Source organism: Bombus terrestris, chromosome 7 (assembly GCF_910591885.1).
Source record: "Bombus terrestris chromosome 7, iyBomTerr1.2, whole genome shotgun sequence".
Lineage (NCBI taxonomy): Eukaryota > Metazoa > Arthropoda > Insecta > Hymenoptera > Apidae > Bombus > Bombus terrestris.
This window is the reverse complement of record NC_063275.1, coordinates 20,662,464-20,682,347: the sequence shown is the minus strand read 5'-3', so window position 1 is coordinate 20,682,347 and position 19,884 is coordinate 20,662,464. Positions and strand designations below refer to the sequence as shown.

At 36.2% G+C, this 19,884-nt stretch overlaps 1 protein-coding gene across 1 annotated transcript in view; it reads left to right on the top strand.

Annotated features, from left to right (window-relative positions):
- Positions 1-19,884, top strand: part of LOC100651250 (breast cancer anti-estrogen resistance protein 1) — a 162,072-nt gene that overhangs the window by 95,606 nt on the left and 46,582 nt on the right. The window contains exon 3 of the mRNA XM_003396813.4: positions 7,355-7,504. Coding sequence (XP_003396861.1) covers positions 7,355-7,504 — 150 coding nt within the window. The remainder of the gene's footprint in view (positions 1-7,354; positions 7,505-19,884) is intronic.

The window sequence follows — 19,884 nt, the reverse complement described above, 5'->3', positions numbered from 1 at the left end:
GCATAAACGACGTCGCATCTCGAATGAAAGATCTATGCAGCTCGATGCGACTAGACTCGTTTATCTGGACAAAGACGTTGTTCCTTTCTTTCTCTCCTTTTCTCTTAGCACATGACACGGCATTATTATCGCGGAAATAGGACGTTAGGCCGCACCGTTACAGCCTCTGATCTAAGATCTTCATCTACAACTTTAGGAGAAGAGAGAGAAAGAGAGACAGAGAGAGGAGAGCCGTAGGAACGAGCTCGAAAGTGCGATCCAACTAGAATCGTTTCCGCGTTCGACATCTGTTCGAAAAATTTCGAAACGATGCGATGTCTGGCGGTTCCACGACCTACGGCAATCTTCTTGCCATGCTTATCTATGATATTCTGAAACCTATCCCTACATCGTAGCAGCAGTACACGTCATGTCTGTTCGGACAACACGCTGGATGCTCTTGGAATGCGGAGAAACGATGATGGTTAAGCGAGGTCGGTTCTTACCGGTCGTAACTTGTCACAAGATGGATTTATCGGAACATTGTTAGAAGCAAGGAAGTTCGACTGGAATTTTTTATGCGCCGAGTCAAACCGTATTCTTTTTCGTGAAAGAGTTAGATCAGGTTCGAGGGTGATTTTTTTTCGTGGAAGCTTTTCATGTTAGTTTTTCATGGAAATTCGTTCGGTCACTTTTCAAGGCTTCGCGATTTATTTCGTTCATTAGAATAAGTAGTACAATGTAATTTATCGATAATTTGTGTTATACGAACTTTGTCTTGCGTTATTGTCTCTATGTGTTGGTATATGAACTGTTTTAAATTTGGAGATAAATTCGTTTATTTCGTAAGTAGGTAGAGGTAGATAGATAGATGGATTTACTTATTTTTAGAGACAAATTTATTAATTGTATTATTTTCGAAAAAAGAAAATTAAGTATCTATGACTGATAATAGGAATGTTTTATTGTAGTAATATTTCTTTTATACAATTTTTCGTAAAAAGTTTCTTCATATAACGTTTCATAAATGAAGAGTAATGTGATTAATACTATAATAACAGCAGCATAACTATGAGTAAAACGATTGATATATTGGTATATCGCAGTACAATTTATGTTCGACTGACAGCTGTGGTGTTTTCAAACATTGACTTTAAAAGCTTGTCGATTCGTTATACTCACATTCTTCGCTTTTAAAACGCATTGGTCATCCTTGGAAGTGCTCTTACGTTTCACTGCACATAAACGCAGGTATAGTAAGTACATTCCTTGCTGACGTTTAGCTTGTTTGACGAAGACGCATTCTTAGGCTGGCTTTCTGATTATTGGAATCATATTTGTCTTTGAATAATAACGCTTTATACGTACGATGAGCGTTTTCTGATTTTTCTTTTTATGACACAATATCGCATATTTTATTTTCGGCTAATAGTCCCGCGTGTTATTTAGTCAATAGTCTATATCGACTAAATTGATCAAACATATTTAATTCAAATAAAGGCTTAGTTAGTCGTAAGAATTCATCATCCAAAAATACAGCATAAAGGTTATGAACTTTTGTATTCTACGATTAAATAAAAAAATGAATCGTATGTACATTTTACTGTATAAATTTTTAATCGAAAAATTGTATATTTATATATTTTTTTTATTTTCTGGCTGACAGCTGTGGTGTTTTCAAATTTAGAAATTAATTCGTTATACTTCATATTCTTTACTTGTACTTTATTTGTACTTTACAATTTGTCCAGCTGGACGTTTGGTAAATTGTTCGCTAAACGTGTAAAATTTATCTCCCACATTATTTCTAAAATTTACTTCATCTAACTCGATTCACGAAAAACAAGTTTTTCTCCAAAACATATTAGTAGATGGTTTTTGCGAAGATTCATACTTTTGAAAATATAATTAAAAAAGTACAGGCACGGTAAAAAATTGTTTTGCATATCAAATACCATACAATATTATACAAAGCTTATACTACACTTTGGATATCTCACATATTTCTCTCATACTGTGTGCATTCTGTGCTATTTTCCACTTTCCAAATTAACTCTAAATACATAAAAATTCATAATAGTCTACTTATTAATACGCATCTCTGTATCCAGTTGCATTTCTTCTAGCGGAGATTCTGTTTCGCAGCGTCTTGCTCGTGGAATCTATCATTCGCCATATCAGTCCCTTCAACGTAGACAGAAGGCACGGTATAACGCATATGGTGCTCATTGAAAAGGAACTGTTGGGGGTGGTTCGAATTGGAAATTGGAAAACAGGGGTACGCCGATGTACTACAAGTTTACGAGGAAATTACTCGCGTTCGCGTTACGGGTAACTGCAGCTGCGACCCGATGCACGACTGCCTCATCCTTTATTTACAAGCCACTGCGTTACACGATAAATGCATCAACGTGGAGCAGTTATAAAATTTCAACTTTCACTTGCCTGAATTATCAACTTTCTGCGTAAAGCGTAATTCGTACGTTTAGTTTCGAAGTTGTACGTTAATCTGGTTCGTTGTGTTTTACCCCGTCGCAACTTTTATATTTAACAATAACGAAGCTTTTTTCTATGATTATCTTTTAAACGATGTTGGAACCAAAAATAGATTGTTCAATCACGTGAACGTGTTGTTCGATCGATTAAAAGCTTCGACGTATTAAATTGTGTACGATGTTGAAAAGTATCGTTGGCGAAGATACTGATTTTTTTTTACCAATATTTCTTTTGTTTAAACATTGTATACATCTTAAACAATGAGACATGAAATCGTTTTTGGCGTTACTTCTCCTTTTTCTGTTTGAGAATTTTATAAAATGTTGCTGTGGCCTGCGAACTTCGTGTAGTAATTAGCACAGGAAACTGAGAGCCAATTAAGACCGTTGTCTTTAACTTAAAGAACCGAAACTATTAAGTTTAACGATGTCTTAATAAGAGCCGACTAAATAGCGACTAAAGAGCAAAAATAAGGATAAATTACGTGGAACTCGTTCAAAAATAAATCTAACACTGTAGCAAAGATGATCTGAATTACGCTTGAATCTTCAACAAACTGCATCTTCTGTTGAATTTTCCTGTCAGAAACACAATAGTTGCTTCAGCATCTTTTTCGAATTATTTGAAATCTAACAGATAAAATGATTGAAGATATTTTCAAAATATTTACTACAAACAATCATCGTTTTATTTTATGCTTCTCCAATATCAATTGATCATCAGTATTGTTTGAATTACCTTAACATATACATATATGCCTCAAGCCTCAAAATATACATATGTACAAAATGACAAAATCATCGCAAAGTAGCAAATTATCGTTAAACAATGTATCAGGTTGTCCGGAAAGTTTCTTTCGTTTTATAAGAAAATAATAGACGCATAATGTTTTTTGTTTTATATTAATTTATAGAATTATGCACGAACATAATAATAATTCCCAATTCAATATAATAATATAAAACAAATTGTTGTTCGTCTATTATCACTTTACGAAACGAAAGAAACTTTCCGGACAACCTAATATTACTTAAATCTCAATATATATCACGTCTGTTAAACTTCAGACCATTGGAACAATTGGATTTATTTGGTTTCCGCTGATATACGATACGATTTACGAGTCCTCGAGTTTCATTTGATGAGACGAAACCAGGCCACGATCATTCGCACCGAAAATTGCCTACAAAAGTGGTTTCGGTCATCTTAACACCGGACACGTCATTGACTTCAAAGTCGATTTGTCTCGCACGTCCGCACGAAAATTAACGGCAGATGCGCCCCTTCGACATAACGGGTGTACGAACAGTTTCTGGCCGGAATAGGCTGTTCTCTATTTTATCCGTTGATAGAGAGTCAATAGAATCCGTAATGGAGCAAGTTTCTGTCCCTGCACATTGTCGTTTTCGGCCTTCTACTCCTATGCCACGGCAAATGAACAGTTTTGTAGAGTTAGGTACACAGACTGACTTGGTGTTTCGAAAATGAATGCGCTGTTGTTCGTCACCGGTACACGCGAACTTGCTGCATATGCGTTCGCTTGCTCCTGTTTGTGCCCTGAACCGTTTAAACCGTTTGTTTGGAACAAGCGAATATTTCACGTATTAGGTTGTGAAATTGGTCAACTCCATTTTGCATGAAATGCTGAATTTCAGTAGTCAGGTATACAATTAATATTCAACGTTTCGAAAAACAAAGGACTTTTCACGATTGTATTTATTACAGGCGGATAGTACGCGTAAACAATGTTTGTGTTTCTCATTTTTCTTCATATTTCCATTTACGGAGATTCAACCAACGTGATTTCTCAGCGTTTCACATATGAAAAGAGACGCGTGTTTTCTTTAAATAACAAATACTTTAGGGGCGTATTTTTGGTGATGTATGTGCCACAGGCGAGAATTTCCAAGAGAAATATCTTTGTTAATATTGATATTTGTATCGTCTATCACTTGAACGATCAGGGTTTTCAGAGTTTAGTATCTTTATAGATTTATTTAGATTTAGAGGAAGAATAAAAGATATAATGAAAAGACTTTTTCATCGTATTCCACACGGAATTTACATCTTCTCGTAAGAAAGTCTTTTCTTAATTTACAATTCTTCGGTCGTTACAATCTCTGTCTATGTCAATCATCTAAGTGAAACGTTTCTCTGTGCGAGCACATATCTAAACGAATCAAGTCGAATTTATCAAATAGAAGCTTGCAACTTTACAATTAACTATTATGAAAGAGATAAAAGAATCGTAATAAATATCACCTCTGAAAGACGGTAATTACTGTTTCCTTTTTCAAACAAACCTAACCCATTTCCTGTGAACCCACCAGACATCATTCTCAACGAATGAAATCATATTTATACGACTAAAACCTGTTTTACCTGCTCGAATATAGGGCAAGAAAACATAGCCGGCCTAAACGAGCAAATATCCTTATGACAATTAAGCAAATCCACGACTTAACATAGTCACACCGCTAAATGACCAAACCAATCCATTAGCATAAACTTTACCAGTCAACAGCATTCATTTACTCAGCTAATCCCCTACTCACTGAACCCGGTATATTTCCATTTTCAGTAAACACCTCCACCCACTTGCGACCATATTTCCCGTTACCCACCAAATCCCCCAACAGCCCTCAGATTTCACGATCCCATTTTCCACTGTCGCCAAGCTACGATTACGTTACGTTTCACCTTTCTCGTATATATTCGAATATGAAACTCTCAGATAGGCAGACATTCGACAGCTGCCGCTGTCACGAGACCTCGAAAACGTGTCGTTTGCTCCACGAGAGAGAAATATCACGGATTCGGGTTGAAGTACGCTAAAGGTACGTTCAGAACAAGCGAACGAATGCTCTTTCCGCGTTTTAGTAGAATTTAGCAAATCGAAAGCGTGAACGAGCATTCGTTGGTCGTTTGGCGATTGCTCGTCGAATTGCAGATCAAACGTCCGAGCGATCTAAAGGTGTTCCAAAAATGCTGCAAAAATGCTCGTCCCGCTCTTCTAGATACTCGATTTAATCTTTACGAACGGTGGCTACAAGTTTTTATGAGAAACGTGAAATTTTTATGACAAGCAGTTGAGAGATCTGGATGAAAATCTTTGTGACCTCAGCTTAAAATATTTTTCAATACAAAGAGATAGATTTCAGTGTTTTAAGGTAACAGAAAGAAGGTTAGTGGAAGATGTATACCATAAAATTAAACCTACTAGATGGAACGAGTCTGCTTACTTTGTATTTCTTTCATTGCATTCTGTTCTCTTTTGCATTTAATTTCTTTATCTGCATGTTCAGAAACAACATCGATCAACTTCATAAATTGGAAAGCAAAGTAAAATGGTAATTTTACAAATATTGTTTTTTAAATGTATCTTCATCAAAGAGAATCGTATCAACGAGATTGAATAATTAATAAAAATTAATAATAAATTTGCATAAATATAAATATCCATATTATTGAGTTGGCAATTAAGTGATTGCGGCTTTTGTCAATACTACTTAATGACAAAATCCGCAATCACTTAGTTGCAAACCAATATAATTGTTACTATTGGTCCAATAACACCGAACAAGTACTAACTATACAAACACAATGAGGCTATAACAATAAACGAACTTCGACCAATATAGAACCCTTATCTAAGCTGAATACGACCTCAGGGGGCTAAAATCCAGCAGTTCGCCGTGACGAAGGCAAGATCCTTCCGTAATACGATGGAAAGCTGCAAGGCTAACACGTTTATTTTCGTTTCGATTTCACGGAATCGTCACCGGCCGTACACGCTGCTAATTGAAATCTCCTTTCGTTTCCTGGCGACGATTCGACAAGTATTTCTGGTACGCTTTGAACGTTGAGTAAAGTGGTGAAATCGTCAACAACGAGGCAATGTTCCTGTCTACGTTTCCTCTTGCTGCGTGTTTAAGCAGGGCTCGTGGAACATCGTTGGCAAATACACGAAATCGATTTCACGGACCGTCGCTTTATCACGCGAATGCGCTTTTCAAAAGATAATGGGTTCGTCAAATGGAAGAAAATGTAATTTACTGCGCTTGATAAGTTGACTCGTTGTCCCGATAAATTGGGATATTTAGAATCGTTCGTTAGAGCGAATTAACGAAAGGATTGTATAGAATTTCAGGGTGTAATAGAGTCAGGAATCAGTCAGACATTACTCAAGTGATATTCGAACGTTTATTATATCACGAATAATAGGATTTTTATTTTCAAATTGTTATTTTCATGGTACATACTTCTAGACGTCCGATCTTATAAATTGCACGAGTCTTATTCTTTGATTATTATTTTGATTTTACGTGCCTCGGCACTGTTTCAATAACCTATCGTGTAAATATCTTCCACGATCATTGGCACGTGAAGGGTTAAAGTTAGTAAAAGAGAATTATCGATTAAAGAATGGATCAAAGTAACGTTAAAAAGAAGTTTCGTTGAAGATCGTGTTAGTTCCAACGCAGATCAAATACAAAGAGAAAGCAACTAACGATAAATACGTACGACGGAACGACGATGAAATAGTCGCTCTGCTAAGAGAAAGCAATTCCTTACAAAGAATTCCAAAGAAAATAGCCCTGAATAGACCTGTCACCTAAATAGTCGGGTGATTTAAAGTAACACACCAACTGTCAGAGATAAAAATTTAATTCGCCGCGTACACTGAACGTTTCATAGAACGATAAATTCCCTCTAACAACTGATGTTTCAGTTGTATGGAGCAATGTATCTTCTTGAAACGAGGATGTACGCCGCAACAAAGTTTGGCGAGTCCGACGATATTACTTTAAACCGTTGTTACTCCCGCCGGTTGTACGATGTTATTGCTATACGTCTCTTTTTTCCTTTTGCTGCTCAGGGCATCTGTCCAGGAAATCGATTGAGACTCCTGGTCGGCCAATATGATACAGGGGGCTGTTTGGTTGGCAGCAGACCTGACCTAACCATTTCTGAAGACGGCATACAGAGGCATGGAAAACGGCGTAGCTGGCACGTTCAACCGAACAGGGTAAGTTACTTGCTATACGATACCATTATTAAATTCATGGGGCACAGAAAATTTCTGTAGTATGCGCGTGTGCGTATATTTATGCGCGAGCACTCGAGATTTTATGAAAATTCTCCTCTGCGAAATCGCCAGCGTCGTATAATAAATCAAACGGTAGAAATTCGAGTTCACAGGGTATAGAATTAATTGGAAATTAACGCTCGAGATCGGATCTAATCGAATGAGTATGAATTTTTGAGTAAATAGTGATTTGTGACGTTTAGAATTTCGATTGAACAATAGCAATGCTTGATATTTAATTTTGTGATAATTGCTATTGCGTATTATACATACACGTTAATAATAATAACTATTTCGTTTGATACTTAATATTGCATTTACGTTCATACGTTTTATTATCGACGTACGAATTTTTTTTATTAAATTTTATGTGATAGAATATAGCCAGAAATTTCTGCCCGGAGACTATATTATTAATTATCCCATGAATAATATTAACCAAACTCGATCGAAAAACAAGTCATTTTCTTATCGAGGAAATTAACGCTTAACTGTATAAAGCCACATTGCTACGAAAACACAATCAGCTGAATAATCATTTAGCACAAAAGACAGTCACATAGCGTAACGATGACACATACAAAAAGTATCTTCCTCCATTTCTTCCCACGAATTACTTCCTTTTCAAGAAATCGGGAATCTAATCGCTTCGATATTATCATGCAAAGTCGATCAACTTGGTTCATTCAAAAGTAAAAGTTCATCCCTCGACCAATCAGCAATCAAGTCGTAAAAAGCTCATCGGAAATACGTTCTAAAAGTCATCTAGATATCTGTCCACGCGATTTCTTCGATTGTTCATTTAAATACTTGATCGAGCCAACTCGTTCAGTCTCGATCGGCGCAACGGTTCGACCCGTCGTTCCCCTCGACCGCGTGCTTTATCGTCGCGCAGCTGCCATCTTGCATTAATTTGCTCTCGATCTGAAAAGACGTAGAAATTTATAAAGTCCACCCCTACACTGCGCCCTAGTCCCATCGATCGACCTTCTACGTGAAACGTAGCACACAATGGCGGCGATTCCATTGTGTTTCACCGCAGACCCCCATCGTGCCCCCTTATGTCGTCTCTGGTACGCGCTAGAGACGGGGATCTGTCAGAATCAGCTGACTACCAATTCGTTTGCTCCGGTGTCTGCCATTGGCATCGTTTAGCATCTGTCAACCGGCGCCAATTTACCGAAATGAATATAGCCGATCGATCGGTCTCGTCGAATCTGCTTCGATTTGCCTTGTCGGCTGAAACCTCGTCGCGACGTTATAGAAAATGAATTCTTTGTTTTCCATGGTTTTTTCGATACACCGTGTGGAGGGTGTGGTTTCAAGTGGGTATAGGTACGCGTAAGTGGGTGGCGCGTACAGGTTCGAGGTTTGATCTCGATTGACTCGGTCGATGGTTGGGACGGTTATAGAACGGTAGAAGTGCAGTCGCAAGGGTTGATAGGCAAATGAAATAAGAAGAGAAAGAAAGTTCCCATTGTCCGCGTCGGCATATGACGCTTTGGCAGAAACATGTTTCGATTTCAGGAGCGAAGAGTTTATTTGTCACCATTTCTGACGTGCATCTTTTTTTCGTTTGGTTTATTAATAAAACACGATGTGAAGAGGCTCTGAGTTTCTCGAAGGCAATAGACTTTAATAATTATCTAATTATTTGCCAATTAAGTTGGTAAGGTAACTGTACGAGATTAAACACGTACATAGATACTATTTAAATATTTACATATTTGTAGAATATATGTGGTTGTGGTCATTAATATTTTACTAGGGGAAAAATCTCTAAAAGTAATAAAAAATAATTGAGAATGGTAATTGGTAATTTTCTAGTTTATTTCCTCTTTTGTTCTATTTGCTATTCTTTCTTTCTGTTTCTTTTTGTTTTTTGAAGTATATCTTCGTTTTAGCGATCTAAATCATTCTAAAATAATAATTGAACATTTATTCTCCCTTTCTTTTCTTACGAAATGTACGTCAAATTTAATATTCTATAAATTAATAACAGACAGTGATTTAGATTTTGAAATATCAACGTGATCCTGGAATTTTACGCTAATTATAATCAATGCTAATATAAATTCAATATTCACTTTATTGTGGTCCATACATGTAACATTTATCAATTTCTGTCTTAATATATTTCATATATTAAGTCAACTAAAGTGTATTACTAGAGTAAAATACATTAAACTATCGATATATTAAATTAACCGAATTATACGTCAATTGACAGTCAATTGGCAAGTCAATTGAATGTAAATTACAATTAGAAGATGCTTTGTCATTGTTGCATAATTCCTGTAATGACGCAACGTTTGTTAGTGTTCACTTTTCGTACGTAACGCATGAAAATCTTAATTGGGAATTTTCTTCGCGGAACATAAATTCACAGTTTAGTGCAATTTGTTGAAACGAATGTAAAGCAGGACGCGTTAAATATGCAACAATTGTCGCGATTAACGGACCATATTTTCATTCTACTTGTTGGTTAACATCCGTCGTTTGTTACGTAATAAAAATCATTGAAATGTGCGCTGAAAGCAAATGTTGGTTTACACTGGACGTGCTTAGATCACGAGTTAATGGCATCTAGTTGTTTTCAGTTCTATCCACGTTAAACATGCTCCTATTTCTTTAAGGAATTGTCATATTTTTAAAGTTGACAAACATTCCCTTTTTTTTAAATTTTAGTCATCGACTATCTTTCTCATTGCTTCTAACTTATTTTATTGATTAATTTTTTTATGAAAGAAACTAACGTCTCAAGTTTTATTAGAACGAAATAAACCCGGGGACCCGATGCAAAAAAGAATGAATATGTTGATAATAATATACACAAGACAATGATACGTATTGTAACAATAAATATATACATAGTAAAATGAATTGATGAATTGATGAATTGATACGAAGAGATAGAAGATTACTTTAAAGGTTTACATGGAAGAATAAGTTTAAAGCGTACAAATGTATTTTATTGCTCAACCATCATCGTTTTGAATATTTTAATTAATAAATTAATTAATTAAAACTTTTAGAAATATTAAAAGAAACGCTTTGGGAATACAAAATAGAGAAGTGCTTAAAAAATTATTTTCTGTTATACAATTATCAACGTGTACAAATGATTCGAGTAGCTCCAATTTTATAGCATAAAGTGCTAAAACTAATTAACTTTTTCCAGTTGTTCCATACATTTATAAATACTGCAGTGTTTTCGATTTATTAAAGTTATTCGAAATATTCACCTCGATTTTTATTTTCATTTATTTTTCATTCCTAGAATTTCATACATCATTGTTTACATAATTCGCCAAATATTTCTTTTATTTTCAATTTACAACGACGTATGTTATCCGTTTTATCTGCACATTTTACCTCTTGCATTCCAGGTTATTAATACCTACAGCATACGATGGACGAACTGTTTACAGTTATACCATTGTCGGTGTTGTTTTTCTGGCTATTGAATTTCCGGTCGAGTATCCATCATACCATTAGCCATAATTCACTTTATCCTCTCATACCAGACGCATTTAGACACGAGGGAGGGTCGCGACTCTTAATATTTCGCTACTCTTAACTTTCTTAATCATTCATTATTATAGCACGTACGTTTCATAATTTGCCATGCATTGGCGCAAAAACTAGTTTCATTGCGATCATTTTTATCACACAGGATAATTGGAAAAATTATTTCTTCGGGCTCGTGCAAGTACTCATCTCATCGTTTTGAACGGAACGAGTCTGATTTTAGTAAATCAAAAATTAAGTTATTATCAGTAAAGTTTCGTTTCACGGAGAATAACACACGATCGTTAATTTTCTACAGAATTTTTATACCACTAAATGCAATTTTATATTAGTATAATTACTTACTTCGTAGCATTAATAATCCAGGAATTTTTTGAACGATACCTATCGACTTCCAAAATTTCGATAATTTATTTCTCGATTAATTCACCTTCTCTGCTAAATATAATTTTTCTGGAAGGCTTTTTTTGTGAAAAATGAAAACATTTTTCCCCATATTTCGCGCTTTTGAACGCGAGAATCATTCGGTTTCGTCTTTTTTCGAGCATCTCGCACAGGACATTATTAATCCTTGTGAAATGCAAATATTTCAACTAACTCTCCAGCGAGCTGCTACTGAAAAAACGTCAAAGGGATTTTTAGTTTTGATTACACTCATAGAACATAACAGCGTACATAGTATGAATTGTAAATAACATGGTGAAAAATATTTATTTTGTACTGTTACAGAAAAGAAATTTATTTGAATTACTTTAAGGATCAGTCTGAAGGCTTTTCTCCTTATTTTCCAATCAGAAACTGTTATTAACATACCTAGCTAATTGAAAGATATTTCTAATTAAAAATCTTAAATCGTAACTGGGAAATGTTGGTGATTTAAAATTTTAAATAAAATTCAGCGACTAAATTCAGTACTATCGGAATATTTAATTCAATGTGTTATTTAATTCTGCTACTCTCGTTAAAAAATTTCTAAAACTTCGAAGAAAATATAAAACAAATCCTTATTGACACACCTCGTTTTACTTTTATACCAAAGTTGTCCTTGAAACATTGAAATTCCTTTTCATCGTCGAAACAAGAGTAAAAACGAAACATAGAAATAGAAATTCAAGAACAAGTGGCTGAGTTAAAAGAGGAAACTTATCGCAACGTTTACACCGTCTAGAGTGTAGACTATAGAATCTCACCATACCAGTTTAAAGATTAAAACGATATTTCAGCGTAAAACGTCACTGACTGAAGCCGCATCACGGTGTTTCACAACATGAAACAATTTATGTCACGGTTTGCCGAATCAACAGAAATTTCCTTCTCCTGATTCCAAAACGATTCTGAATAAAGTATCTTTAACGTTTCATTCAACGAAGCATAGTTGTTGTCCTTTTTCTCGCGGTTACGTCATCCTTTAACGTTTATTCGCGTTTTTCGACCAGCTGAATTTTCGATTGTAATCCCTGAAGGCTCTATCCGCGGGACCGACTGCCATAACTCAGCCCTGTTCTTTTATGCGGCGTATATTTCGGTAGGAAAGGGAGTGGAAGGACCGAAGAATGAAACAAAAGGGACGCCTCCACCGACAAACATTTGTTATTCAAATACCGATACAAATAGCTACACAGCGAATGTCAAAAGCTGTATGCAACATCGACGTTTGGAATCGCTGAAGGGCAAAAGGATTTACGTAGCTTGTTGTGTCTGGACTCAATTTAGGTGATACTCGTTTGATAAAGTAAAAAGGTTCGCGTAACATAAACACGAAACGTGCAATTCCTTTATTCTTATCGGTTGTATTTTATTTGATATAAAAATCCGTTCCCCGTTTGATAAATTAATAAGATTTAAGAAGATAATTATTACTAATGTTTCGTAGAGATTTTTATCTAATTTTATATACAATACAATACAAATATCGATGAAATTTCAAGTAAGTAAATATAAAATAAATATCGTTCGAATTTATATGCGTAGCAATTTTTAAGAGAAGCATTGATAGTTAATTTGCGCGAATTATGGAATCATTAATATCTACAGTGACGTATTAAGTTTGATTATGGTTAAATAGAAATGATAATACAGATAATCGTGGAAATAATAATTCAAAACTTAGTGTTTATTTCAGATTTAAGCAATTGTAATAAAGATGGTGAAATATTAAAGTAGATGTTAACATAAATACTAAAGACTAGCGAGGACTAATAGTAACGTTGAACAAACTAAGAACATTGAAATTGTTCATATCCTTCGATTACGTATCAATTATCAAATTAAAAATAAATAAAAATAAATGTCAAATTAATAATAAAGAAAACTAATACTCGAACAAAATTAATAATAAACCCTTGCAAGAACCAAACAGATCGCTAATATCAACCATCGAGCACAAACGATCAAACAACATCATACGCAAGTCAACATCGAAGCCAGCCAACAGAAAATCCATTCTCTAGCCAAAAATTCGGCAACATTCGATCCGCGGTTGCATTCTCAGTTTCTGAAAAGCGTAACTAAAGAGAAAAGGGTGGGTAGGACAGGAAGAAACTTTCTTTCTTCTCATCCCCATTGCCTCTCTGAGGCGCAAAAACCGCAAAGCAGAGATATAGATTCGCGATTCCGAGTTTCTTGCCGGAGTTGGCGTTTCCTCGACTCTTCCTTTGCCTCCTCTCCTTGTCCTTCTCCTTCTTCTTCTTCTTCTTTCTGCGTTTGGTTGGGCTTTTTGCCGGCAAAGATCCGGACGGACGCGTCCGGCCCGAGCCCGCATGTGCGTCGACAGAAATACGAGCGGCGCGTCAGCTAAGGGTCAACGTTACGCGGTCCAGCTTCCTCGAAATTGCCCTGTCACGACGGAATTACCAGTCAGGTACCGATGAGGCGCAGGTGCTCAGGGTCGAACCGCGTGAAACGCTTCTAGCGGTATCTTTTCTTTTTTTTTATTTTTTATTTTTTAGTTTTATTATTCAGCAGGCCGCGTGGCCGCTCCGCGCGCGTGTGCGCCGCTCTTTTGGTATCGCGCGCGAAATCTACTCCTCCTGAGGACCACCGTTCTCTCTCTCTCTCTCTCTTCTTCTCTCGAAACCTCACTCCTCGAGATTAAGACGTTCCACGAGTCGTTTCGGGATTGTTGTTTGTACGAGGGTATAGTATCGCGCATAAATGAATCGTTGAGAAGTTGGATCGAAGCTAAATTGAGACACGGAATAGCGATGATTGAAAGAGACTGTGGCTGTTTGTGTGTATTTGTGGCAAATTCAAGGATGCACAGAGTATATGGAATATTCTCAAATATCGAAAGGACAGTTTTCTATTTATTTAGCATTATTCTGTATATGACTATATATTATTTATGCATTCATTGGCCGGTTATCAGCGTTGTTTTACATTCGTTGCAATATGCGACGCATGCAACATATTTCTACCGAGATTCTATTTCTGCTGTATTAGCCATGTTCGTAAAAGCATGAGTTTGTATAAACGTAATCTAGCGATAATGTTAGAAATATTACTTTTTAAAGACTATCGTGGAATTTACCGCTCTTGCATTCTATCTGAGAAATAACGAGGCAAATAAGTTACTTTGTACAAACGATGTCATAAATACACGTTATTACTTCGAAGCACGAATGTATTCGTTAAAGGAAGTAAACGGCGCTGCACATTATGGATAACGTAATTTCAAAGTTTAACGCCGTGTTCCAAGCAACGAAATGGGAAGAAACGTTTCAATAACTTGCACTGGAACTAGGAAAAATATACACACCGAACGTTTTTCAATTTTCTTTGAACTTGAAGACCATCATATGTAATCTACGTCTGCACAACATTTTTCTACTTGTTTCCAATCGATAGATCCAATCTTTGGAATATGAGCATGCACATGGTATATTGATATATATGTTAATAAATAATGGTTTTGTATTATCGTTATTTTATTATTACAACGTGATAACATCTTAAAAAGACTATGAAATATTGGTATATCCAAGAATGACACAAGTTATGCCACATTCATGTCAAACTATTTCAAACAAAAAGACTGTCTAATTTCTAAAATGCAAATCACATAACACAGGTTCTAAACTCATCGTCGGTAGTTTGAACAGTGATGTTTACAAAATTTTAATAAAAACTTCTTAACAAAAAATACAATGTCGATCGATATTGAAACAAATAATTAAAGTTTATTATTTGGTGATTTTGTAAGAAAACAATAAATGTCGTTCTTATCATATTTTACTAATATCCAAGTGACATTGCCACAAGTTGACTAAAGTGTCCGTATATTTATGAACGGTAATACACTTAATTCTTTTTGTACGTCGAATACCTGAGGGACGCGTTTGAAAATGTCCAGGCAAAAATAGAGCCCGAACATTTTTCCAGTAGTTGCTTTTTTCACGGTAGCATACCGTTGCACCCTGGAACGATTTACGAGAAGTCGATCCTACAGGATACCCTACATGGAGCTTCCCTTGTCTCGCTCAGCGTGCAAAGACCACCAGTATCCTTATATGTCCGTAAGTCCAGACAATATCCAGTCCCCGACGCCACTTGTATACCTGCTCTTTCTTTCATTTCTATTTCCATCTCGTTCTTATTCCATTGGAAAAGAGCGGTTCTGTGTTCGATCCGACGCTCGATTAGAAATAAACTATTCAACGTAGCCAATTCTAATTTGAACGTCGATTCAGGCTCGAACATCGGCCTTTTAGTTCATCGCAGACCATTGAAACCACGGCTAGGGATCGATAATGTTAAGGGGAAACCTATCGAAGCTGTAATTTGAAGGAATGAAGGTAAACCTTCGTTTCATGTTTTACATGCTATTTAATTCCTTGTTTTATAACGTGTTTAAAATCTATTCGACTTTGAAACTTGAACGTTTGACATTTCGCAAATCACAGATCTTTAATTTCATATTCTGAGATTTCAAGATAGCACGATTTACGATTTTAACGTGACAAAATTAGAAATTCTAAAATAGCAGTATTGCAAACTTCGAAATGCTAAAAATTGCAACAGTTCAAGTTCTAAATTATCAGAATTGCGAGTTTCTTAGTTTTTCCATCGCAGGATTCCAAATTGAAACATAGCGCAATCGTAAGACGTCCAATTGCAAAATTTACAAAATTACCAATTTTGAGATTTGAGTCATAAAATTTCCAATTCTGAAACAGACAGAGTGGCGAACTCTCAAATTCCAGAATTTAGAGAATCGCCGACTCTGAAATTCCGAAACAACAGAATCACGAGATTTCCAAATCCAAAATCGCGAAAGTGTAAATTATAAGTAAAATGGCAAATTTGAACATCCATAAAATTATAAAACTTCTAACTCCGATTCTGATGCTGAAGAAACTTCAAATTCTACGATTTCAGAATTTCAAGTCGCGTAATCTAATTTCTAAAAAATGTTCAACCTCGTAAATTACGAAGGTTTCGCTCTAAATTTCAAAGCTAGAAAGTTTTAAGATAATTGCCAGCATGATATCGCGATTAATTATTCCACGCGTCGCTTGTACCAAACCTCACGTACATTACGTCAATTCATCGCGTCCTATCGATCTAAAAATCTCCACGATCTCTTGCTGCAACCAATCTCGATACATATAACCCCATCTAAGGCTGAATGCACACGAGCGACATTTTACCGTGCGATTCGCCTGCGACCGTGTACGCCTTTCTTTCTTTTCCTATTTAAGAACAACAAAGACAGACATACGATCGCAGCGATATCGCATGGTAAAATGTCGCTGGTGAAGTTCCCGCGTAAGTGGTCACTCGTTAAAAAAAAGAAAAAAGAAACTTACAGTTACCGATCCAAAGTACCTGTTCAAAGTTCGTTTATTACCTACGACCTATGCTGTGCCAACCACTCTGCGGAGTCACTTTTGGTGTTGGTTGATAATCGCACGGAGAAACACCCGCACACGTTCCATCGTGCGGGGAACACAAAGTGGGGTCCCTGGAGTCATCTCGATGGAATGCGCAGGGCGGTTTAGCTCAAAGAAGGGCGGACGCGTTTCATCACGTGTACATATCCATGGTCAGACTCGGCCTCTGTCTCCGTCTCACGCTTTTTCTCTTCGTTCCCCCTATGTATCTGTCTTTATTGACTTCCTTCCTTCTTGGAAAATCTTGATGTCTCTTCTTTTATCACTGTCTCAAAATGTTGCCGTCTTCTCCTCTTTTCCATTTCTTGCGCGTTCATCCGGCACAGCTTTATTTCTTTCACTGGTTCGTTTCTCGCGTTTTCTATTAGGTATCTTCAAACAACCTTTCTTTGCTTCTTCTTCGAACCTTCTTTTTTTTCGACGTTAGTCTTCTTCTTTTTCTTGGTTATCTTCTTCTTCTTCTTCTTCTTCTTCTTCCTGATTTTCTTCGCATGAAACGCGGAAGATCGTAATGAATCATTCGAAACTTGCTTATCTGGTTTGAGAGTAGGATTTTGTCTCCTCGTTTTTTTCGTCTTGGGTGAATAAACTTTGCGAAGGCAATTCGGAGCAGCGTGTTAAGCGGGTACCAGTATGCGATTGCTTTTAAAGTGATATTTACTCTGTGTAACTCTATTTTAAATCGTTTGAAGGAAGTGGATTTTATGAGATTTTACTGAACCGGATATTACTCAGCGAAGATAAGCGAATAATTCAGTGATAAAGTTTCTGCTAAATTTGGAAGAGAGGTTTTATAACGCTTGGATGCTTATACAAAGTAATAAGATCGAAAGAGATTTTCTTGCTATTTCTGAAATTATTCATTTGTATATGATCAAATTTCGAAAGAAAGTGGGGTTTGTCTAAATTTCGTTCGATTCGCTCGCTAATTCTTTTTTCTTCAAACTATTATTTCAATTTTATACAGCGTTTTCGATTCTACTTTAATTCTGATATTCGATCAACCCCTACAATGAACCCTTAATGAACATTTTTATAAATATCTCAATAATTTTTAATGAGAAGTTTCCACATTGTAAACATACAATACGTCATTTAAGGTCCCTAATTCTGTTTGATTTAATTATTCTTTAAAAGTAATTTTTTTTTTTTTTCAAAGAACAGATTCCAAAGGATTTTCGATAAACAATGTTGTTCGAAATATTTGGTAAAATGGAAAAGCATGGAATTATTTTGATGCACCTGCGCATCGAAATTATTTTTCTCGAAAGAGAGCTTCTCTTTCAACCTTCCACTTGCGTATAGGGTTTTGTTTTTTGTATTTTTTCTTCCTACTTGGGTTTCTTTTCTATTCATTTCTTCGTATTCTCGTAAAAATAGATGCAAAACTTGCGCGCGTATCCGTCTGGCCGTCTTCTTTATTCTTTTCCTCCTGTTTCACGGTCTCTTATTTCTTTTATCCCAACACTTTCCTTTTCACTTTCGCTCGATCTTTTCCTTCCCCTCTATTTTCCTCTTCAGTTTTTTTCCCTCTCCATTTTGCCTGTTGATTCTCCTACGTGTCCCCTATGCTTCGTCCCCTTTCTCTTCTCGTATCACGAGGTAAAACGAAAGGACAATATTTAGAGCTTAAAGTGCTTCAATTAGGTGGAATTAAAGGGTGCATTAATTGCACAATTACAGGGCTTGTAACTCGTGTAGCGTGTAGCCAAAGGACCAAATTGTTAATCGTGTGTACGATAATCCATGAACGAGACACGTATATAACAATTTCAGATATACATCTATTATATATACATATACACATGTAATAGAAATTGTTCCTTTGGTTAAACAATATCCTGGACAGAAAAAGAAGACAAGGTAAAATGGTATTATTATTATTGGAAAATTACCGGAGAAGTATGTGATTTCTTATCTTTCGCAAACTTTATGAATCATCTTTAAAAGAATTGTTTACCCTGACAAATATCGTTGCTTTAATTTCTACTTCAACTTCTTCAAACATGTCTTCGAGTCTAACAGACTCTTTCCATTCTTGGACAGTTTATACTAAAACGTTCATCGTAGCCATAAAGCTGCAATAAAATAAAAACATCAACGAAGAAGGACTAACTGTACGTTCGAATTAAAGTCTCGTCCCAATTAAAACGGATGAATTGAAAGAGCAAAATTAAAAAATGAATATGGTCTGTACGATAAGAATCGGGTAGAAACAAGAAGAGAAATAATCAAGCAGAGATCTCGTTGTGTCGGACAGATATCGTGGCTGGTTGAGTGTAACCATGGGGAAGCAAGAGGAGAAACAGGAGTATTCACGACGTAGGCGAAAGTGGCTTCGTGCTCCGGCGACGTTAAATAGAATAACCAGATCGTGGCTGGTTCGGCTCCCTCGGTCAGTAACGACCAGTAACGTACGCTAACTTCGCGCATTAAATTCACTTTCGAACAACAACGCGGCCGTTGACGTTCCTCCGTTGGGCGGTTTCCATCGCGAGCTGCAGCTTCTGTTGCAAACGAACACACAAGCGTTACCGGGGCCAAAAGCCTCGCGAAATTACATCGCTCGACGGTTAACAACCGGTATCACGTTGTTCGGTAGAAATTGCCAGGGAAATAAATTGCTAATGAGAATATTAAACGAATGCAAAAATCCGTCATTATCGTTGATTTTCTTTCGAAACGATGGTTACGGTTCTTTTTTACATACGCAATTTTGGGGGATTTTCTTCTTCAGAGATAATTAGGGAAAAAATTGTGGTACACGTGAGAAAATGTTTGATATCAGGAAATAATGAGCACAGAGTTCAACTTTTAATAGGAAGATCTGTATTATAAAAATTATGTTGCTGCGTGGAAGGGACGAGAAAACTGAATTGCTAATGAGAACATCAAACG